Here is a 24,741-nt window from a genome sequence, read left to right on the forward strand (position 1 = left end):
TCACATCAAACCTCAGAAACATGTGATGCCTAGACAAGGGATCACACCTTTGTCTCACCTGTACTCAAAGATTTTAACCATCCAAATTCAAGATTCTACGCCTAGGTGCACACTCTGTACCTACACGTAAGAGTTATTCCACTTGGTTAACTGAGGACTGAAAACAACAAAACTCAAGTCTGTTACTCAATGTTTATTGTTTGCAAGGCAAAACACACATAATCAATCACTCTCCTAGCTGGGAAGTACACTCAAGTATTGTTAAATCATTTTTGCAGTGTTAGATTAGTAGATGAAATTAGATTAGATTTTGCAGTACCAGAAAGTCCTTCACTTATATGCTTCCTGCCATAGCAGAGACTTTGGCTGATCTCACCTTCACCAGTAACTAGCAATACTAATTAGAATGCAAATAGAAAGTGATCTTAAAACTTTCAGTATTTGGTATCCACAGATGGTGCTTGGTTTGCCTTCAAGCTGAGTAACAAAATCAGCTGCTATCACTAACTCCTCTCGAAGCCTAATGGCGAGTGCTGCTGCAGTTCCTTTCCCTTTATGTTACTATCCAGTGAAAGCTTGTAGGTGTGGAATATCTGGGCCAAGTGAAATTTCTATTTGAAATCAACATGACTTGTGACAGTTTTCCGTGCTCAGGCTACCCAGTGAAGGAAAAGAAATAAAACACCAAAGTCCTACAGCACTCTGAGACTTGTCTTCTGGGTTTTTTCATTCCCTCTGATCACAGCAGCAACAGAGACAGCCCTCACAACACAATTAATGATACTGTTAGACAAAAAGGAAATAAAGTAAATGGAGTCAGACTGTCTTCTGCGTTAGGAAATAACATCAAGTATCTATCTGCCAGATGAAAGACAAGAAAAATCTGCTGGAAAATAAGACTCTAAGTGCTCTGTAAGAGCACTTAGAGAGTACTTAGTGAGAACTCTGCATTACTGCAACATCTTTAAGTAATGGCATTAGTATCAGAGCCAAAGGACTCCAATACCCTTTGATAAGATAAAAAACCAGGCTAGATCTGAGCAAGGGTCACAGTACCGCTCAGGTTCTAGCCACTACTGGTGCAGTCGGTATTTTAAATCCACTTGCAACAGAGAAGAGATGCTTTAATTGTAGGAAGTGCACAGTCCTATCACCACCATAATTTGGCAGGTGGGGAAGATGATACTGAAAGTGTTTGCCTTATTCTCAGCCTTCTTTTGGTTGTGTATCATCACTACCTCTCTTCTCCAGCACTTCTGTTCACGCTGATGAGGAAGTACACCAATGGGCACACGAACTCACCAAAAACATTTTGGAACAGCCCGCAGGTTGTCACAGCCTGCAACTTCAGAGGCTGCGGGTGTCTGCTCCAGGAGGGTACGTGGCCTCAGCCATGGTTGGTATCCCTGGTGTTTCAATTATCCTTCTTAAAACAAAATTTAACAACAGTATTTCTGTATTTCAATTAAGGTTTTTGATACACCAACATTGCAGGATGTTCCTACCTGATCTGAAAGGTAAAAAAAAAAAACAGTAGAAAATATTCAACTGCAGCTAAAAAAAAATAAAGAAAAATCACTAATGCAAAAAGGGCACCCACCATTACTTAAACCTACTCCTCAGGAGTAAGGATCGACTGTGTTTTTCACTTCAAATATTCTTTCCCTTTCATTGATCTCTAATGATTCAAAAACAGCTAGAAAACTCAGCATCCTACTTCTAAACAGATAAAACATTTCCCAATCAGAGGCAATCAGTCTGCCTCACTGTGTGCAAGGTGCCTTCCACAACCTGCAGAGCAGACACCGCAGCGAGAGCCTGAAAAGAATGTTCTTTGGAAAGGAAACCTGCGGAGCTGTGGTGCCCAGGTATTCTTAGACAACAGAGCTACTGCTTGCCATGCTTCCAACCTGAAAAGAAAAATATTCATTTATTCAAAAAATTCAAAAACCACAGCCAAAAAGCGTGACATCAAGGCTGACATTAGGCTCATGGCAAACAAACATGAGACAAAAGATGCCTGAAGAGTAACCACAGTGCCTCGAAGCATCTCCACAGACCTCAGCGAGTACTTCAGGTCCGTGCCACAAGGGATGTCTGCTCTGAGCACACTGCTTCCATGCAGCTGTGCTGAATGTGCAGGCAAGTGTTCTCTAGCTAGAACACTCGAGATTATTTTTTTTTTTTTTAAGCTTGTGTCCATACGACCCTCCACACACAAGTGCTCCTTGAGTGCAGATTACCTATTTGTTCTCTAAAACAAATTTCCTAGCTCTCTTCTGAGTCATTTCCAAGTGTTGTTTTTTTTTTTTTTGTCTTTCACCAATTGTAAACACAAAGTAGACAGGATGGGAGGAGTTAGCACGAACATTTAAATACTGAAAAAGAACAAAGACCTGGATGGAAAAGCACTTCGGTATAGTGAACAAACTGGAGTTGCATCATGCTTTTATGCTATCTTCTAATCTTTAAATAAAGACAATGTTCTATTTCTAACGTGAGTCATTCATGAGAAAACCCTTCAGCTCACAGGGAGAGCCCTTCCTTTTTCTAAAACTTCACAGTTTCAGCTATTACTAAACAGAAAGACAATTTGCCTAGTGATGATTGTATTAGATAGGCACGGCATTGTTGTAAATCCAAATTATATTCCTGGCCAAGTAGTAAAACAGAAGGAAAGACAACAGTATAAATCTTGATAGTACTAAAAAAAAAATAATAAAAAGTCTTTAAAAAAGGACTAAATGGATATTCCAACTTGGTCCATTTCTGTTCAATTACTGTGACTGAACTAAATACATTTAAATGAATTTTCTGTAAACACTTATCAGAATATGCACTTTTAATGCAAGCTTGTTTACACTAAAGGTGTTACTGGAAAACACATCCCCAAAACAAAAACCAAACAGTAGCTTGCCACAGTAATCAGTGTTTTGTCCTGTAGCTGTGATGATGCCACTTCAATCATTTTCCACTATCAGCAACACAAGCACAGCATCCAAACACAGGCATTAACCCAGAACTCTGAAGCTTAAAAAGGCACCTTCAGTATTAATTTCTCTCAACAAGTCCTACAAAAAAGCATGGGAATCAATTCACTTCTCAGATGCTGACACTGAAGGTCAAAAAAAATCATCATTAAAAAAAAAATAAAAGAAATCCAACTGTCAAATGCAATTCTTCACATTCCTGTTTCCTGATAATTTCTTTACATCACCAACTCTTTTACCTTCATTTTACATTTTTTGTCCTTCGTTTGTTAAGCATTTCATAGTATGACTTAAATGCTATCAATACAAATGCTGCATTTTTGAGCAAGCAGGCACCAAAAATTAAAAACAAGCAAGTCTTCTGCACACTGAGGAAGAACTGCAACAGAGCAACACGCAAAGAACATCCCCCAGGTCAGTGCAAATTAGGAATGAATCCCAATATAAGAGAAAAAAAAAATCCATTACTTCCCAAATCCACATCCCTTATCTTTTCCAGTAGCAAAAATTAAATCCTCTCTAGTGATGTTACATGAACCAACAGAATTCCCGCGTTTGAAAATCTTCCCTCACTAGCCTTTCCCCCAGCATTCACTGGCCAAGTTGTAACGCAATCTTGCTCCACCACCTCACCTGATTTCAGAGTTCAGTTTCTGAAGAGAACACCAAAATAATCCCTAGCCAGTAAACAAAAAAGTTCCTACAATATCTATCAATAGATAAAACACTGATTCTCTAGCTCACTTGTGAAGAAACCTGACTACCTGACTCAACGAAATTTTGGTTTCGTAAATACTCTCCTCCTACCATGTCAGCCCTAAACAGGTGATAGTAAGCACTTCCATTCTAAGCAAAGAACTTCATTTAGATAGATAGAACAGATAGATTTCATTTTGCTGCTACTCAAGTATCTCACAAGTGCAGACAGTTACACAATACGAGACTTAAAACTAAACAAACCTATCCTTGCCCATCCACAGAATCTGCGCAACTGCTTCTTCTGGCCTTTAAAAATAATACACATCCATCCTGAGAACATATCTGATCGTCTCAGGACATTTGTCTCAACGGATATTCTCAGGCTACTCTCTTCCTTTCCCCCTACACGCTCCCTTTTTTAAACTTAATTATAGGAACATTTTCCAGCTTTCAGACAAGACGTATAAACAAAGCTGTGACCACTTGTGGCTATTAAAAATTCCACAGACGGTTTTGTAGGAGGACATCCTCCTGCACGGATTTATTTCAGTGTGAAAATGAAACATATCTGCATTAAATTCAATCAGTAAAACTAGCTAGATTTGGTTGCCTTTAAAAAATAAAAAAATAAAACCAAACTATCCTACTGCATTAATCTTTGCTATTTAGTCACTGCTGAGCATGTTCTAGCATAGTAGTGCTCACACGTCCATTAACAGTGAAAATAAACCTTTACACAATATCCTTTTACACACAAAATTACCAGTTAGCAGTATGAGGAATTTAGGACCGAGTCCATGGCTTGCAGAGTTATTTTGAGAGTTTTCAGTCACGAGGGATGCTGTGACCAGAAAGCACATTAGCAGCAAAACCCAGAAGAGAGCCTCAAACGCGCATCCATCATTGTAATTGTTTAACTACCGGAAAGCACACCATTACAAGATGTTGCTGAAAACATCTTTCCCTCTAGGACAAGGAGATACTTTACAAGCAAGTCATAGCTAAGATACCTGTCCTTTGGGGCTCCTAATAATATGTGAAAAAGCCCAACTTAGTATTAAACCTATTATCACACGAAAATGTATTTTCAAGAATTTAGAGGAAACAGTTTCCCTCTGTCACAACCCACTAAATCTCTTACATTTAGAAATTGGTTTATTTCCTCTGCAGGGTAGGTTTAGTTATACCAGTGATTCCCGTTCAACACGTTTTTACTGAAAGAACAAACAAAAGCATAAAAAATTGTAAATATAAAATGCATTTTTATTCTACACAGAAAAGAGACAGCAGGCTAACTGCTGCCAGGTATATCATCACTTCTTGGAAAAATCAAGCGTTATTTGTTATAACGTATAAGAATGACTTCAAATAACACAGAATTATGTTTTTGTCCTGGTCAGAAATACCCACATATAATTTAGTTGGTGTTAACATGCTTAGTCAAGCAGAAAGTAGGCAATTCTGAAGTTGTGCAAAAGCAGGGTCTAAAAAAAAAAACAATTTGGGAATAAATACATATAAATATATAATCAAATCCATGCTATTTACCTGCCTTCCCAAAGCCAGCATTAGAGTTTCACCTATCACACACAGGAGACAGCTGCACATATGCTTACATCTATAAGGTATAAACCACAGTAAATATGTTTCTTGAACTCAACGGAGCAGGAGTTTGTAGCGACCGACTGCAGCATATGTATCTTTACAATCTGCCCATGCTGATAACAGGAGCAACAACAGCTGTAAAGAAACAGACGAGTGTGCGAAGGCTTTTTACAGCTCGCATGAGCAGCTAACCCTCGCTGCTCCTACTTGCCCTTCCCAAAAGCACTGAGGCACAAATAGGTACAGCTTTACAACAGCTTTCAAATCTTCACCCTGCTAGATAGATATGCCGATAGAAAGAACCAAAGAGCCAACAGCCTTGCTTTTTATTTCCTAATTATGCCACTGACACACATCTCTGCCATCTGAAAGCAGTGTTTGTTTAAGTTATTGAGCACTTCTCTTTTACCATCCCTGTTATTTTTATGAACAGGCAGTACTGAAGACCATGATTACACTACACTTACCTCCTCTACATCTTATATTCACTAATGTACCTTGTCTCATCATTCTGATGCATTTCCATTAGGAAACCAAGTGTTTTGCAAACACAAGGAAAAGAACCACCTTCAAGCAAATGAAGGGGTGTCGTGTGTGGAGGAAAGAAAAAAACACACAACGAGCAGCTCCGCATGAGTTGCTTTGCCACTTGCTGCTGGATATACAGCCCTGCCTGGATCCCTTCTTGTTCTGGGTTTGTTTTCTGCCAGTTTAGCAAGCCAAACGCTTTCACAGAAGGATCACAGAGCTGCCAAAGCAACAGGCGCGGCAAAAGCCCTGGCAGAGGCAGGCACAGGGGGCAGCAACCCTTGAAACATCAGCCAGCCCTAAAAGCAGCTCAGCCCAGCCCTCAAACCCCACCCTCGCAGCCTGTATCCTCTAAATCCTGAAAGTAGTTCAGCCTGATATTAAAAATAGATAAGTGTGGTTTTCCTTTTAGGCGCATTTTTCTTTTGAAGTCACTCTGCTCCTGCTTCAAGATCAGAAGATGCTTCTAGGCCAACTTCTCTTTTTAAAAGTATGTAAATACAAATCACTGAATATGGAAAGAAAGCTGAGTTTAACTTCACATTCTAGGTCTCTTACCCAAATAAATTAATATTGGCATTAATAACACAGTGTTAAAATATGCATGGTCATGCATATTGAAGAAATGCAGCAAAATTTCATGCTAACTAATGTGGAAATTATAACAGGAGATGTTGGTCACAATGTAGCAGGATGTCTTTGGGGGTGGGTTATTAACAGGTTAGCACATATAATGGAAACACTACCCAAGTTAGCATGTGCCTTTGTTGGTATGGAGTGCCAAGTAGTGTTCAAGAAATCTGGTGAATCGCCATTCTGATTACAGTGTTACACCTATATTGTACACTGGTAAGTACACCATCACCTTCACATCGCTGTCCTCTTTCAAAACGGAAGACATCAACACTGAAATAATGCAGGACAAAAGTAGTACTTTTGCAGTGCCAAGCACTAAAAATAAAAATGCATTCTTATATGGTCTTACTGTGTTATTTATATTGCCTTAAAACTTTCTTAGATTTCAACTTTTAAGCAAAATGATTACATTTGATTTTCCCCAAAGTGAATAATGGGAAAGGGTGATCAGAACCAACTCTGTGTAGCAACACCACGAGGAAAAATGGAGATGATATTACGACTCCAAAATTAAGAGGCCTCAAGCCTTTTCTTTACGCTACATCAGATCAACAAAACATTGCCAAGCAGAATCAAAAGATTTCTTCCCCATCAATATGTATCCTGCAAGGCAGAGTCTCACAAATATGTAATTTTGGGAGAACTCAATAGTATTTTTCCTCCCTATTGAGCACTCGTTATGTGCAAAACCAGAGAAACATAGGTTACTTTGTGCTACAGCTGAAATTGAATTCCTTTCCTCTGATGTTTGCATTTGAAAGCCCCCAGTAAGTGTTACTGTAAGTGTTAACACAAAATGCAGTCTTTGTAAAAACTGCAGATTCCATATTTCTCTTGTTGACTTTCACAGAAAGATCCAGGTCACAACAAATTCTGTAATTTTGGCTCATGTTTCAGCACTCCAGAGTGAGAGACTGATCCAGCAACAATGCCAGGAGAGGCCATGGTAACAGCTGATAGCAAGTTACGGACCCGCCTGCAACACACAACAGCCACTTTTTAAGTGGGAGTCTTGGGAAACAAATCAGGGTTCCTCCTCAGCGTTATCTAGGTGGTGAAAGCAACAGACCACCGTGCCAAGTATGCACAGCTAAGTGACACATGAAAGATATCGCATAATTATTTGAAACCCTTCATTCATTACAGTGCGATGAAAGGGCAGCTGAAGATTTAGCTTGACTACAGTAGGAAAACTCCAAAAGTTGAAAATTAAGATTGAGAGTAAGAGTAAGATCCTTTAAGTTGCAGAAGCTGCACGTACCTTTTAGTACTTTTTAACGTGGGGCATTTATGATCTTGCCCAATAAAAGCATACTGTATCACACGGCATACTACCATAAAGACTTACATGAAGAATGGGATGGAAAGGGACTGGATGATCCCATGACTAATTTCTGTGACAGAGCTATTTGCTTCTAACTGAGACAAGCATACAGGCAATGCTGACAGTAATTTAAAAAACTTGAAACAATTGCCAGATGACAGAACTTCAGATAAACAAGGTTTAACAGATTCCCATCAAGTCTTCAGCTGACCGACATTATGCTATGCAGTACAAAAGACATCATCCAGTTCAAATCCAGGTCACAAAATAAGCAATTATCCACCTTTGTGAGTTATGCTGCATTCTCTTCTAATGTAAAAAGGGAAATGGTTAGCACTTGGCTACCTCCAGGTCATCAGCCACGACCAAAGCCGCTCTCCCCGCAGGGCACAGGAGTGGTCACGTACATACATGCTCCCCAGGCAGCATTCAGCACCAGCTACTGATGGAAATCAGGTCAAGCACACGGAATAGGCCAGGAAGCTGGATTGCTTGAGCTACTGTTACCACTGAACAGGGTTTGGCTCCACGTTCACATCAGAGGATACGGGATGATTCCCAGGAATTCAGCATCTCCCACTGGCACACACCTCCCAGTAGCTGCTGCGAATGACTGGACTAACCACAGACATCTTGCTTCCAACCCAGGCAGCTTCCAGCTCCAACATCCAAGCATCCTGGACCGAGGACGGGACAATTACTTCAGAATAGCAGAGATTATTCCATTGTCTGTTGGGTGTGGGAGAAGCAAACAAGAACACACTGATCCTTTCAACTTCTGAAAGGACACTTTGAGAAGAAACAAAATTTGCAGCCATGTGTTTCAGCTCTGCCCGTACCACAGCACCCCCAGCTAGAGGCGAGGAAAGCACAGGCTGGCTTGCACCTACGTTTCCTAGGACAGACCTGGAAAAAGGCTCAAAAAGCAAGCACACCAGAGCTGCATCCGACATTCCTGTCAGATCCATTTTGAGTCACAGCACGGAAAATTGACAGGAATGTCCCTGAGCAGCTGCAGGGGGGTCCCAGAGGGCAGAACCCACGGCCACCCACCAGCAGTACCCTCAAATCCTGCTTCAGATGCGGTTCACCAGACCTACCGTGCTCCCAGCACAATGTCTGGGGCTCAAGCCGTCTTGCTGTCATAATTTTCCAGTAACATCTACTCTTGGCAACGAGGGAGCTGCTCTCTGTACTTCACTCATTAGTGGAGAGCATTAGTCAGTTACTTATGATTGTTGGCTCTTTCTAAAGCACACAAATCCAATTTTCAGAAAAACCAAGGGAAAATTCATCCTTCCCCTTCCCCCACCCCTGCCTGAGACAGCTCTGGAGTTAGATTTCAGAAGCAATATTTATTGCAGAAGCTTTCTATTTATTCATTTTCCAAGATCAGTTGCAGGCTAAAGGAAGCGGAGAAAATGCTGGATCTGAAAGCAGTCTTCGTTCTCCAAAGAATGTCTCCAGACAGCAACCAGAGTGGCATGGTAGGACTACTCACGCATCAAATGACTGCTTGATTAGCATTTACTTTCGCCCAAAAGAAGATGAGCTCTAGGGTACACAATGGGATACCTGACACTGCAAACCATCACAGCTCTCGTGGTCTCATCCAAAAAATCAACCCTGATACCTGCTACAGAAACTGCTGAGCTGCAATACCTGAAGGAAAATGCACTTTAGGTCACAAATATTTTACTTCTTGGTCATCTTCAGCTCCAACTGTTCCAGTATCTTGCTATGACATCAACAGGCCCTGTAGCCCAAGAGGGTGCTTCAGGAAGTCAGGAATTTATTCATAGGTTTCTTAGTGAAGGAATAGTAAGGCGTAGTTTAAGACTGTAAAGCATTTTCAAATTCCTCACACAAGAGTATATTTAGCATTTGTGAATTGTTGGTTGCCATCACTCTGTGCAACAATTAGCTTGACAGGTCACTAATCCAGATATAAAAGAGCTTTTTCTCTGGTTCACTGATAAGAAGTTTGCTGGATGGATCACTTACTGTAAGGTCAAACCCCTGCTCTCCCATTCTTAGCTTGGCAAAAGACCATCGGTAGTTTATACCAAATCTGGCTCATCATACTTCCAAAATAAAGCACATTCACTTTGAATGTGCTTTAAAAAAGTTTGAATATTTTTATTTATTTTTTAGTGTAGATATAAGTTCTATGTTGAAAAAGAATATGTATTTTTTTTCGTACTTCAAGCAGACCCTCTGGCACTCCAAGCAAAAACTCCTTTGAATAAATACATTCTTCTATTTAAACTTTTCCAAACAGTTTCAGTCAGATCTGCCAAAATAGTACATTGCACTTACTAGGCTGTTTTTCCTGCCTAATATTGACAAAAAAGTCACTGCATTCCTTCCAGAGATCAATGAAAAATAATCTGAATGTGTATTTTTGTATTTTATTAAGTTAATCATTTTTCCTCAGCTAACAAGAAACAATCTGTATCCCTACAACAACTTCAAAGATCTAAGCAATTAATTTCTATGACTCTCTTTCTCAGACTTACAGCACGTTAAATTCAGCTTTTTCCCTGAAACTGAAGAGAGAAAGGTTTACAAAGCTTTAAGTAACTAACTGGCATTCAACCCCAACCTCTTTCCAAATCCATCGACTCCTGCTGCTCCTATTTATAAACATTCTTACTCAGATTTCCACTTCACCCCGCCATGCTCAAATAGCAAACATTTTTGTCGATTAGGAAACAACTGAATGGGACCAAATGCTTTACTTCTGTTACCCCTCACCACAACAAAAAAGGTACCAATAAAATATAGCACTTTCTGCTAAACTTGTAATATGTACAGCAAATCATGTTGCCTTTAACTGCAGATATCAGCTTCATAAGACAATGTGGTTATATATAGCTTCTGAGAAGCAAATTTCCAAAGAGCTCGTTGCTCCCTTCACAGCAGCGCTGTACCTGGCACGAGCTTTCAGTACACAAAGACAAACTTTGTGTAAGGCTGAAAAAAACCTGACTCATATTAACAGTCGCAATCATCCTAATTTTGCCTAAGGGCAACCAGAAATACCAAGTTGGAAATTCTGCTGAGCACTCTGTGCCAACAGGGTGTTTGTCTGCACCTCCGTGGGCACTGCTAGTGAGGGGCGTAGGGAGAAGACTTGTTCACCCCATGCAGAGACCCTCCCATCTTTCACAAACGGGCAGTACGGCACTGGGTACAAAACACCCAGTGAATGCCATTTGCTTGCACTCTCTTCATTAAGTATTTTTTGCCCACTGAGAAAGGCAGTTGCTAATAACAATGGGGGCATTATTAAGCATAGGTTTTTGCTACCGAGTCACCTAATCCCAACAGCATACGGCCATGTAGAGAGCAGTCTGCATCACATCAAAATTATACAAAAGCTAGTTCAAAAAGATTCTTCAATTACAGCATCTGCCCTACCATCTCTTCAGTGTCCGAACAGACTTGGACCTTAAACTTTGCTAAAGTATTTGAAGCATGACCAGAAAACCCAAATGCCACATCCACAGACATCCAGCCAATATCTCTAAACATTCAAAAACTAATTCTGAAAGATTACATTTGGATCCTTAAAGAAGAATTGCTCGTATACAAATTTTGAATCAGGCTGTTAGAAAACATGAGATGCTTCCACTTGTCTCCGCAGTTGTAAACCTTCGTGATGAACTCTGCTCTAACGGAAACTTTTTCCTGAATTTTCCTGCAGTTGTAGTTTAAAAAATGTCTTCCTATATGCCAAAGAAACACAAAGCCTAATTAATTGCAAACTATCAATGGAAGTCTAGCCATCCTGCATTGTTCCAGCTAAGAACTTATGAGCTCACTGATGAAATCTAAAAATACTCCCTACTGATTGAATGGCGATACACTCGTTTTCACTAAGTACCGCGACACGCAACTTTGCATGGCACACATAATGTGTTCATAGTGAATAGATGACATAGCTTCCATAAGAATTAATAGCAATGGAAAAAGACAACTTATACAGATCTGCAGAATATAATCACTACATTGTTCATTAATCCCTGCCACCACTGTTAACTCTATTCCAGAAAGTCTCGAGAGGAAGCAAGATATAGCAGAAAAGGCTGAGGAACAACCAGCTGCAAGGGGGTGGGAGGGAAAGGAAGCAGACTGATTAGTTGAAGAGATTTATTGTATGTGCATATTCTATGTTAAAATTCATTATCTACAACAACAAATTTTTTGGAGTCATTTAACTGTTCTCAATTCAAATACAGGAAAATGCTATCAGGCTAACATGTGTTTGTTCAGCATGAAACCCTTTCTTTAAAATGTAAAATGAGGTTGTGAAAAGCCAGGACTTTCACAGAATTATCATACAATTATTTCAATAAAGTGAGAAGGACCTTCTGATGATTTTTGAATGTGACAGGATAACTTCCAAGTCCATATGAGTGCCAGAGAAAAATAAAAAGTGTAACATTTTTTTTTTAAAAAAATGCAGCATTCTCTTTCTCTCTTTCAAGACGTTATTATACTGCCTTCTTCAATTTAGCTGGCATATTTCATTCTCTAGGCAACAATGCTTCCTGAATTTCCTTTCAAATACACCACAAATGTAGCCAAAGCATCCTGAAGCATAGTTCCTTATTCTAGTTGCTGTATTTTAGTGGCCTTTGACACAGAGTCTACATACAATCAATTCTGCTAAAGACAGGCATTCTACAATTAGGCATTCTGCCATTAGGCATTCTACAATTTAAGATCGTAACACCTGTTCAGAAGAACTTTGAATATCATTCTTACAAAACAAAATGAAGCAATACTAGTAATTTAATCACTACAATGTTGGAAAAAAGTTATTTACACATATTAATTGCATGTATAATATTGTATTTAAAAGTAAGATAAAACATGGGTGCTCGGGACAGGAATCCGTCTCAACAAAGCCCAAACATAGCTATGCAATATATGACACCCAGTGCAGTAACACTGCAAAGTGAATGTCATTTATTTGCTTAATTAAAAAGAAGAAATAAATGCCATATAGAAAAGGAAATCTGGTTGTGGATTTACAAAAGTGCTTAGTCACCACGGTGATAGGCACCAATCAACCACGTAGATTCGGTCACCATACAAACAAAACCAACTGTTACTGCCATTTACCCATGGAGTGCAGCAATCCTACCACAGGAACAAAACTTCCTCATTCTTAACATTGACACTGGTGAGCAAGTACAAGAACTCCGAAGATTGTTACATCTTACATAGCTGCATTGACAGCATAGGGATTTCTACATTGCAATCGATTTGCTTCAGAAGTATTGTGCCTTCAAAGCATACCATTTTGTCCACGTTTCACTTCCACTTTGAAGGATCAGCTCTTACTAGTTCAGGAAGGAAAATAAATCGTTGTTATTGTTGTTATGTTCTAGCATGGTGGGGTGAAACGCCAGGTTGTCTGGCAAGCCAGCAGGCTCACCATAAATCTTTTTTTTCTTTTTTTTCCCTCCCTTTTTTTTTAAATAAAAGAATTAGTAAGGTGTATACAATAATATTTTCCAAAATTATGGTGTAGACTGTGGTTATGTTTTAAAATTCCTCTATCGCTAATAATATAACTTATAATATTTCAAGCTAGTTCTTCCAGTCAATTAGGACTTATTTGTATACTATTGTTATTAAACTTATTAGTTTGACTAGCATAATTACACAGATTGAGTAACTACATTCAAAATTAAAGACTCAGTGGCAGTAACAGAATTCTCAACTTTAGTAGCCATTTGATGGACTCCACTTGCAAATTTAGTGTGGAAGGAAGATATGAAAGGCAGGCAAAAACCTAACAACCACTGCAGTTCTATCTTGCATCACTGGTCCCAAGTAACTCACATACAGGATACGCTGGCTCAATTATAAACTCAAGAAATTTGACCTTTTTAACAAAGAAAAAAATTAACAGAAATTGTTTTGAAATAATAAAGGATGCGTTATTTTGGTCATCCTTAAGTATTCTCACATTCCACTTATCTACTGTATTTCTCATTTTGTTTAATCTGGATCCAAACCATCACCTACATAGTTGGAAGCACAAAATATACCAAAGGGAAGCTGAACTCTGAAGAAAAATATTAGGCTTCTCGCCTCCTTAAATACTTAAGCTTTGTAAAATGAAGACTAGTGAAACATAGCCTAAGTGAAGTTAGCAAAATCAAAACTGTTCAATTAACACTGTAGAACTCATTACATATTGTACCAATACTTTAAAGACAGAAAAGGATTTTGTTTCAACTAAATCTTGTACTAGGAGTGATAAATTGATAACTTCTTCCGAAAGTAATCTAAAAGTATGGCTACCTTCCCATTCCATTCAGGCAACTTTATTTATTTTAAAAAAAAAAATAAAATAAAATCCTAGATGACTTAAGGTCTACAGCAAAATCTGAAGGCGTTTAAGTATTTCAGGATGGGATTTATGGCAGAGTTCTGAAATGGATACTCCTAGTTCCTGTTGCTTTTACTGGAATATTTTTATAGAGAGTCACTTTTTTTCCCACCCTGCCCTTTTCCTTTACTGAATTTCCACACAATAACTTAGATTTGACCATCACCGGACATCTGAACAACAATAAAAAAAAAGTTACAGCTGGATCCTCTATTAGTCCCAGCTGCATAGGATCTCTGGCTGCGTTCACAAAACAAGAAAGCCAATAGGAAAACAGTAGGGGAATTTCTTTTAGCAGCTTAACTTTGAATAAATTGCTTTTCCATATGCTACTACAACAAACTATTTTACTACTCGATGCAAACTGAAATTATTCTTTCTATTTTTCATCCCCTTTTCTTAAAAAAAAAAAAAAAAAATCCTTCTTCAAAAACCTTTACTACAAAATGCCAGAAAATAATCATCTCCATATGGTCTTTCAAGTCTAACATACCACAATGGATGTATCTGCCAAGTCCACCCACCCACAGGCTCCATAAACTTTAGAGTATTATTTGTATTTAATTTGGATTACCAATTTCACCCAACCTTTCCCCTTCATAATACATGTTTCTTTTTCATGCCTGCAACACAGGTAGAAAACACAAAAAGAAAATGAGTTTTCAGCAATTAAGAACAATGACGTAACGTACTCTCTACACTTATCACTGAATTCATAGTGGAAGGACTTAAGCTAGCCTTCTTTTTATGTTTGCACTTATAAAATATCACCTAATTTTTTAAAACATTCATGTGAGACTATGTCATTTATTGGTACAAAACCAAGAATAAACACTGCAGTCCTTCCAACTTACAGAGCAGAAAATGAGGGTGAAGAAAGATGTATTTTGATTTCAAAAACACTCGGGGGGAGGTTCCTCTCAGATATTTAAAAAATAAAGTTACTATATTTAATGCACAAAAATGCACTTCCTATAGCCAAAAAAAAAAAAAAAAATCAGCTCCATATGCTCCATTTATCTGTCCTGAGCACACCACCTCCAGCAAACTGCAGTGTCACAGGCTGCCCAGAAAGGCTGACCTCATGTCACACACAGGAGTTCAGCTTGAGAACCAGGCTGGGATTCCCAGCCCGCAGAATTCACCAGCATCAGCTACGCTAAGAAACAGCAAACCAGCCATGTACCTGAAAGCCTTTAATCTCTCCCTTCTGTGGCTGGAATCGTTCTCATAGACAAAACAGTCATTTCTCTGACTTTGCATCCGACTAACCTTGGCTTCCAGTTTCAAATTCCACTTTAGAAACAGTTTCTATACAAACTGCAATTCAGAAGTAGAAGCACAAGGAAAAAAAACGCTCCGATATTCTCCTCATCCCCAGATGAATGCTGGATTCCTCTTTAGAAGTGTTGCAGGTACAGAAAGTAATAATCCGAGTAACCAGAAGGGCAGTGCAATAGGTCAGAAGTGACTTGCAGAAGAGCAGGTTAAAATAAAAATTTACTTTTGAGACTATAAACATACACTTCCATAACATGACATGCCCATGAATGCGTTACGTGACAGATTCCACATCCAGAATGAGTCCTCCCCAGTTAGCATGCACCAGGGTTACACCACGGTTTCCTCCGGGCTGAGCAAGGCTCCTGACGGCAAGCTCCCCAAACACCGAGCGCTTGGTTTGGGCAGGGCCCAAGCAGGATCCTTTCAGTCAAAGGGAAAACCACACAGAAAAGAGAGAAAGAGAACCAAAAATTGAGAAAAACAAAAAAGGGAGAACCACAAAAGATGCACAGACACACGTTTACCTACCCCAAGCAATCAAGTCCATAGATCTGTGAGAGATCACCAGCCAGCGCGGCCTGTACACAGCAGCTCCTGTGTAGGCAAATCCGAGCGGCCGAGCACATACATGCACAAGAAAGGGGACAGGTCCCTGGGGCTTCTCAAGGACTCAAGGCTGTCCTACACAGGACCAAGCCCCTGGCCTGAAGTTGGGAGGATTTTCATGGTCAGAAAATGCATTTAACACATTTAACTTGCAAGGTTCTTCCCAAGGGAGGGAGTTGCTCCTTACCAGAGCCACCAGCGCTTCTTGCAGCCACTTGGTTTAACCTCCACTTATTGAGAAAGCCTTCCCTCGCAGCCCCCAGTTGTGGGATACAGGCACAAAAACATGCAGCAGTTTCACAAATTCAAAAATGGCATTTGCAAGTGGTCAAAGTTGTACTCGGGAAGAGTACACAGCCTGGTGGGAAAATTCCTCTTCAGTCGATTTGAATGACGAGGCAGGAAGTTCATTAGTCCAAGCTTACATGAGCGAGAATAAAAGAAAAAAAGTACTCAAAATCTGACTGCTGAATATAAGAAATGCTACTTTACGTGACAATAATCCCTTATTTTGTAATATGCGGCTACAAATGCCCTTTTTGCCTATTCCCCTCTCTTGTGCATGCCTCATGAGGCAACAGGACCCATTCGGGTCAGAAGCTGACCCTCCAGACAAAGTTTCTCATGAGCTAAACAAAGATCTTATTAAGGAACATGATATTTACAATATATGAAAGCAAAAATGTAACAGCAAATAAAGGCTTCTGAAAACCTGGGAATCGAGCAGGAAAACAACCTGGATGGTATTTAGCACTCCAAATCAGACAGTACGAACACACACCTCCACGTTGGAAGTTACACTGCCTATTAATGAGGCTCTTGTATAAAAACGGAGAGGTGACTCACTAAATGATTACATCTCACTGTGCCTTTCACAGAAAGCAGCAAGAGGCAGTTTCCCTGCTTGCACATGCCAATTTTTTTCAGCCTTTTTTTGCGTGTGCATGTGTGTGAGAACAGGAGAGAGACAGGATACATTTCTTTTCCTCCCCATCTATTCCTTCTGCCAAACGACTTCTTGCGTACCACTCAATTTCAATGTAATTTGACTGAAGGGTGGATATTACAAGCCTTGTGAGAACTGGTAACTGGCTAGGGGAGACACCAATATGAATTCCCACAGTGGCTGCTCAGCCACTCCTGCACCCCGAGAGGCAGCAGACGGTGAGTGAATTTGCAGACGCGCTCTACGTGGCCACCCTGCGCGAGCCCTGCTCCGAACCAGCTGCAGAAAATCACATTATTATGCAGATAAATGCATGGGGAACAAGGCCAGAAATAGAATACCGTAAGGAGGAGATGCGTGGTATGTCTCTGGAGACATTAAAAAGATTCAGGACTCCTAGGGGAGAAGGCAAAGCTTTAGAGATACCAGACCATTTCCATAGACTTGGGTTTCATCATTTTCATATAACTTGCTTGTTTTCTTCAAAAAGTTCAAGGTATTTCACCTAAAAATCAGCAACTGTTTTCTCCTTTGGTATTAAGGACCCACAGCAGCTCCTCACAATCCAACAAGGCTGCTAGATCTGATACAGAAAGGCAGATCCGAACTCAGATTCAATCGTCACAAACAAACTTAACTTACCTCCAAACCTTGTTTTAAACAGAATTTTCTTATGAAATTCAGAAGAATTATTAATCAATAGTCTCGCAGTAAAATCTATCCTTCGCAAATCATCCATACTCCTGGCATAAGCTATTTGTTTTTATAATAAACAGAGCATCTGAAAATGAGGCTAATTAGTAAAGCCATGCCAAGACATCCAACCTATCGAAAAATTAGACCAAAGATCTCCAGTACTTCATGTCCTGGTTGAGATTTCACAAGCTTCCAGCGTGCTGCATTTCCTGTTAAACTCCATGAGATCCTACTGAATTTGTCAAAGAAATGTTTGTTTGTTTTCTGGGAAATATTAGATAACATCTGTATTTGCCTTTTTGCACGTCAACTTATATTGGAAAAGCTACCCACTTATATCCTACCTACATATAGATAGCAGAACGTCAGAGCTGTGGAGGCAGCTATGTATCTTTGTTTGTTTGTTTAATAAAACTTTATAATACTAAATAATGGGCTTAAAGAACTTCAGAAAGTAATGAAATAAATGTGACACAGATGTTCACCAAAAAAAAGAACAAGAATGTTTTTACTTCATAGCAACCAAATAGGTCAAGCCATTTCCTTCTCCAGGCAAATCTCAGAGGACCACAAAACACATGGTTTTCTAGTGGATTTTGTGTGTCTATCCCACTAAAAGGAAACACTGTTGTCCAAAAAATTTGCAATACTAAGTTTTCCCATGAAATTGTTGGAATTAAAAGAAGGAAGTTATATGCAATTAAAAACAATTTGCTAGATGCTAAAGTTATACAAATGGTATATAATTAAACCCACTTTTACTATCTAAGTCGCATACCTTTCCTATACAACACACTGCTTTAAACGAATGCGCAGTGAAGAACTCAGAAACACCACTCATGGCTGTTCACATGGAATCTTCTTTGCCTCTATGAATATTAAAGTAAAATATCACGAGTTCTTCACCTCCATGGGATTGTGGCCCTACAGCCCTGCAAGCTGACAAGCTTTCCCAGCAGACTTGCTGCTAAGGGCTTAATTTTATCCTCAGTGAAAGAAGCCCCTGGTCAATGTGTCCAAACTCTTCACTACAATGAATGCAATCTTTCAGTACCTGCTTAAGTACTCATGAACTACAGGAAAACAAAGCAAAGCAGACATCCTTAACTTTCACTTTGCCTTAAAAAGATGGAAAGGATTCCCACAGATAGCTTCAGTCACCACGAGACACTACCCCACGCACTGCCTAGCCCTGTGCAGAAGTATACAGAAAGCGTAGTGTGGGATCCCATAACCAGATTAAATTTATTCATGCACTCAAACAGGAAAACAAATGTTGCATAGGAACATACAATTTATTTCCTAACTTCAGGAGTAAGATTGCGAAAGTGTTCAAAAGGTTTTGCATTGCCTTTTAAATGCCATTTTTGTACAACTTTTCTACTGACTTTTTAAAGAAAGAAATAAATTCTAACATCTGATTATTTCCTTGTCAATAACCACTCGGGATGTCAGTGTGCACCCATGGACACTAAGAAAGATGGTGGTTGGAACAACATTAACAGCTCTGGTTTAGGCTCATTAAACTTAAGATGACAATTATGCAATCTTAAGATCTTAAACAAGGCAGCATTTTAGCTGGGACAGATGGCACTGGATCCAGAGCAGACAGTGTATGCTGCGAGTCATCCCTTTAAACACAATAGTTTGATTTTTATTTGCAAACTTGATTGTTCAGAACAAGGTATAGGGGTGAAGAGCATTAAGGCAAGCACAGGAGCCTGCAAATCTTCACAAAAATTTGGAAGCACAAAGATGATCTTCCATATGAAAAAGTGATTAACAAGATCAGAGGGGAGTAAGGAGACAACAGTGAGGGAAGCCAAGAAAGAGCAAGATTTCAAAAAGAAAAGTATAGTAAACAGTACTAGAGGCAGCTGGCAGGACAAAGAGGAGGAAGGGAATGTACTGAGTACAAGGGGTCAGGACAAGTGTGGAAAGGACCTAGGATGAACCTAGAGGAGATGTTCTTCAGACGGCGACTGCAAACAGCTCATTTGATGACTTTCAACATGAAAAGGAGATGGGGCAGTAGTTCAACAAGAAAATGAGGCCAAAGACGGGGTGTAAAAAGAAACAGACCAAAGCATGTTTGCACTGGGAGGGAAAGGAAGCAAGCAAAAGACAGCAGCAGAGAAGATGGAGCTACAGTATAAGCGAAACAGCTTAAAGCTCTTAAGGGAAGAGATCAAACTTTTCTATAGTGCTAGCAAGGGAGAGACACAGGTGGAAAAGACAGCAAGCAGAAGGAACTGCAGGACAGACACACCTTATTTCATCAATTTTCCCTTGGAAAATCCTATAAAGAAAGAAGGGGAGGCAATAAACATGATGAGATTGAAAGATCTGATGTGAACCACGGGATGTACCTTGGAAAGCCCTGTGCTGCCTTGAGACGTGCAGCCCCTCAACTGGTAAAAGCTTTTATGGAACCACTGATATTAAAAGACTGCAATATCCATCTTGTAACAGCAGCACATGGGGAGCCCCCTTTCACGTGGCTATTACCATGATTCCCAGACACCGTTCTGCAAAGAAAGCTCTTTTCCTCTCAGTAAATCCTACAGGTGTTTTTCTCCTAGATGTAGTAATACATAGATGCTATGTTATAGGCATGCTGTTCCACTAAAATCCACGCCATGCTTGTATGGCTGTGCACCAGACACCAAATACTACTTAACAATTTGTCAAGCTTGGCAACCTCTGGAAATTTTATCAGCAAAAATTTAATGTTTTCTTCCAAGGCACAGCTAAGAATATTGAATGTTAGGCTCAGAAAAAAGAATAATGTGTTACTGCAATTAAGATGCCCATTTTCCGATACCATTATAAATAATATTAATGATTACATTGTAAATATTAGCGTGTTTGAAGCTAAAAATTAAGATCCTGTTGAACCAACGGGTAGCCTGTATAAACGTGAAGTAGGTTGAGCATGGAGAAATATTTATTTAAGCAAAAAGTGACTTAGTGTGAAGTACTGCTGGCTAAAAGAAGACATTTATGTTTCTTAATTTTGTGCTGTATCCCCAAATCTGCTCTTTTTCCCCTTCCTAGAATTCCTACATGTTGTTAGTCTAACACTCAGGTGCATTTTTATATCCTTGGCACTTCCTCAGTGTTATTTAAAGCTACAAGCCTTCCTCCAAAGAACTTCTGGGACAACTTTTTAAAACCACCAGTACAAGTTATCCACTTTGATGAGTCCGGAGTGAAACATGTTTAACATTCTTCTATGCTAAATAAATTCTTTATTTCATGAGTTTCCTTTATTATAAACAAAACATGCAGATTTAGTCTCAAATGCAGAGCAAACATCGAGAACCATGCACAGACCACATGGATTTTTCTGTCTGTAACATCTACCTTTGAAAGACACAACAATGCACAAAAAACAAAGCAACAATAACAACAACAAAAAAAAGAACTAGTCCAGAGGTTACTGCCTGAAGTTGAAATACATATCTATATATATAAAAAATATTTTTAAAAACATTTTTTCTAAGAATAAAATGTTTTTTCTTACATTTAACAGATTTTGCCTATAAACGTGTAACCGCTTTGCCATGCAGAAGAACAGAAGTCATCTTGCTAAATTTGGTTTGGCAGCAAATCTATTCTTCTGAGTCTTCTGCAAGACGATCTGGTCTCTTGGTCTAGTTCCTCATGAGCGCCTGTCTGCATAATAGAAATCAAAGTGCTACCTGGCACCGTCGCTGCAAGTCAGGCCAGCTAGCACAGCCTGGCAACTGAACTGCTCTAACCCCCCCAAAAAAAGCTTCACGATTTGGGAATAAAGAACAGAGCTTGGGGAACAGTATGGAAATCTCGCTGTCATAATCAGTGCTAATTTTTTTTTATTATTTGTTAAGTAGAAACAAGATTTTAACCTTCTTGCATGTCTATTTAGAGCCTTTCATGGAGATAGGCTCAAAACAAGCACACACACACAAGTCACTACGTACTTGATCTTGTAGGTTTTTCCAAGAAGACCAGCACCGAGTTGGATTTGGGTGACTACGAAGCAACTGAACAACTTAACTCAAATCCAGGGAAACAAAAGAGAATTATTCCAGCCTGCCTTCTACACACCTGCTGCAACATTCAATGTAAGGATCTCGGTTCAATGGTACCACCCCTGTTTAACAGTAAACGTGTTAGAAAAGCCTCAGTTAGATCACAAAACATGTGATTTTAAACCAAGCGAGGAGAGGGAGGGGGAGAAATTTCCTGGATCAAGTGAACCACAGAGATATTTTAATCAGAATACAAAAGAAGGCTGAGACAAACACCAACTGACTCGGATCATATCACATCAATAATCCACGCACACAGCCTCCACTGAAATCAATGGGAGGTTTGTGTGTAAGTGGCTTGCATAAAATAAATGCATGCCCCCATTTAGACTCCAGAGAAGAGAGAAAACACAGAGAACAATTCCTGTAATTAACATTTCTCTTCCGTCAAGTGTTTCTAAAATAATAAATCCTAGCTTTACATAGCTCTGCTGTCATTCACAGTTTTTACAGGAGGTGGCAAAGTAAGTGACCCCATTTGACAACTAAGGGAACTGAAGCATCAGATGCAAATTACACAGAAGAGCAGGGCAGCAGGCAGAACTGAACTGGGAATAGCAGTTTACCTTCTGAATCACAGTGTAACGTCCTAGATATTTAGATGCTTATCTAGATCAAGCCTCTAATTAGGGTGATACCATGCAGTCCTCAAATAATTGTGCGTACTTCCTAAAGTACCTGTGCACATCGATAAGCTCGGCTTTATGAGTCTGCCGGTCAATCGTGAATTTTTGAGCACTGGAGGTGTCCTGCAGAGGTTCAAATGCTGGGCAGCCCTGCTCAGATGCCCTTGGCAGCCCACGACTCTCAGTACTAAATGGCACTAAAGCATTTTAAAATTGGTTATCAAATCAACACTTTTCACATGCTTTCTATTGTTTAGAAAGAATAAAAAAAAATTACTCTTAATTCAAAACTATTCATTAGCTGGAAGTGATCTAACTAATCCTGGTGTTCCAAACTGACTGTGTTCCGTAAGAAAAAGCCAGACAGGATCTCTGGTCAGGAAAAAAGTTCAATACTCACAAGAAATTAGTGTAAAACATTAAGTACTGGCTGACAAAAAATACAAATTAGTCTACAATTGTTTTACAACAAAGCCAAGTAGGAACATAAACTATTATTTTCTGACAAAAAAGCAACACGTTTATTAATGATATAAATTTATAAATAATAGTTTCATTTGAACTCTACATGAAAATCTGATGTCTTCATCCACAAAGCCAGCCTTCAAAGCAATACAGACCAGCTCCTCCCGAGCTTCCATCTTTTTCCTCCTGTGAAAATGCAACTCTGAAACACTTAACACCTTCTGAAAGGTGATTCTCAATTCAGCAAGAGGTCCACTTGCTAGTCTAAGCCTTGCACGTGGGCAGGTACTACACTGCACTGGGCTCGTGCCGACGGCAGGCATGGTCATCTCCTGTTACTACAGATCTAAGTCTGTGAAAGCATGTTTTGAGTTGAGTGAATTTTCTGGCCTTTATAATTACACTGTTCAATTGTCCCCAATGACATTTTTTTAAAGGAAGACTGTCTTGTTATTTGGTTTCCTTTTTCAGTTTTTTTTTAAAGACAAGCCCAACACTAACCAAGGGACAGAGGTGCCTGCTGAGAAGTGGCCATGCTTACAGATGACTCTTTGAATTATTTTTCTGATTCATCACAGACTTTTTTTTTCAAGTTGTCAAAACAAACACCACACCCACTTGATTTCCGAGTTCTGGGTAATTATATTTAGAATTAGCAACCACCGTGTTAACTATTAATCATACAAGGCTTAGCCATTACTTTACCTATCTAGAAATAAAGCAACACGTTCAAACGCTGGCAGTTTAGTGCTTTATTCAGGAGAGATCCCCACTGCTCTTCACTCCGAACCATGCCACTGATGCAGACGGCCACAGTCGCAGCAGCGAATATAGGGCACTGCATTGAGCCAGTGCCTCTGCCCCAGGGCAGGACCGGCTGCTCCTCAGTACCATTATCACTGGCGGCACCCAAGAGCTGGGTGTTTCAGACACAAGCTTTACACACGTGCTCCCAACGTGAAAATCACACGAGGAGAACAGGCTGCAAAAGCTGCAGATCCTGGAAGCGGGACGGTACACAGCCCCGTCTCCTAACGATTAAGAATTGAGACTGAAAAAGCTCCCCCAGGACGCGAGCCCTGGCTTTCTGAAGGCAGGCTTTGGGAGCACTCACACCGCTGCCTTCAGGCTCGGTTCACCTTGTTCAAACTGGCCGAACCACTCCGTGATTATCACCGAGCCGCCACGAAGATGACACACACACACTCGCAGCAGCCCTCACAGAACATAATTACCCTTTTCACCGCCCGCTGCCAGCCGCGTACTTTTCCCCCCTCCTCCCCAGCAGCTGCACCGGGGCAGCGCAGCGATGTCGCCGGGCGGGAGCGGAGCCAAGAGCGGGGCCGGCCCCCGGTGAGGGCCGGGGACCCAGGGCCGCTGCCGCCGCCCTCCCCGCTCCGTGCCCGGCTCCCGGAGCCTCCGGTCCGACCCCGCCGGCCGCGGGGCGCCGAGCCAGCCCCCGGTGGTCCGCCGAGCACAGGCGCCAGCCCCCGCGCCCGGCCGCGGTCTCCTTCCCCTCAGCTCCCGCGGAGCGGGACGGGGGAAACGTCCCGGGCTCGGCGGCAGCCCCCAGCCCGGGCTCGGGGCTCCCCGGCCGCGAACGCGGGTGTCCCCTCGCCCCCCCCCCCGGCACCACTCACCGCCGCCACCCCCGCCGCCCTCTTCGTCCATGTTGGGGCCGCAGGCAGGGCGCTCCGCAACGGCCGCGGCTGAGGGAGGCCCGGGGCTCGCTCCACCCGCTTGGCGCCTTTCTCAGCGGCTGCTCTTCCTCCTCCTCCTCCTCCTCCTCCTCCTCCTCCTCCTCCGCCTGCCCTGCCCCGTCCCTCTCCGCCCAGCCCTGCCTGAGCC

At 40.7% G+C, this 24,741-nt stretch overlaps 1 protein-coding gene across 4 annotated transcripts in view; it reads right to left on the reverse strand.

Annotated features, from left to right (window-relative positions):
* The window catches only part of CYTH3 (cytohesin 3), a 51,937-nt gene extending 27,220 nt beyond the window's left edge, over window positions 1–24,717 (reverse strand). Inside the window, exon 1 of one of the 4 annotated variants that reach the window (XM_035339692.1) lies at window positions 24,534–24,717. In XM_035339692.1, the coding sequence (XP_035195583.1) occupies window positions 24,534–24,564 (31 nt within the window). In that variant the 5' untranslated portion in view covers window positions 24,565–24,717. Of the gene's footprint in view, window positions 1–1,717; window positions 1,884–16,006; window positions 16,243–21,691; window positions 21,711–24,533 lie in introns of those variants that run through there. The other 3 variants (XM_035339695.1, XM_035339693.1, XM_035339694.1) reach the window with 3 other exon arrangements.
* Window positions 24,718–24,741: the final 24 nt, after the last annotated feature.

This window comes from Oxyura jamaicensis, chromosome 14, assembly GCF_011077185.1.
Source record: "Oxyura jamaicensis isolate SHBP4307 breed ruddy duck chromosome 14, BPBGC_Ojam_1.0, whole genome shotgun sequence".
NCBI classification, from domain to species: domain Eukaryota; kingdom Metazoa; phylum Chordata; class Aves; order Anseriformes; family Anatidae; genus Oxyura; species Oxyura jamaicensis.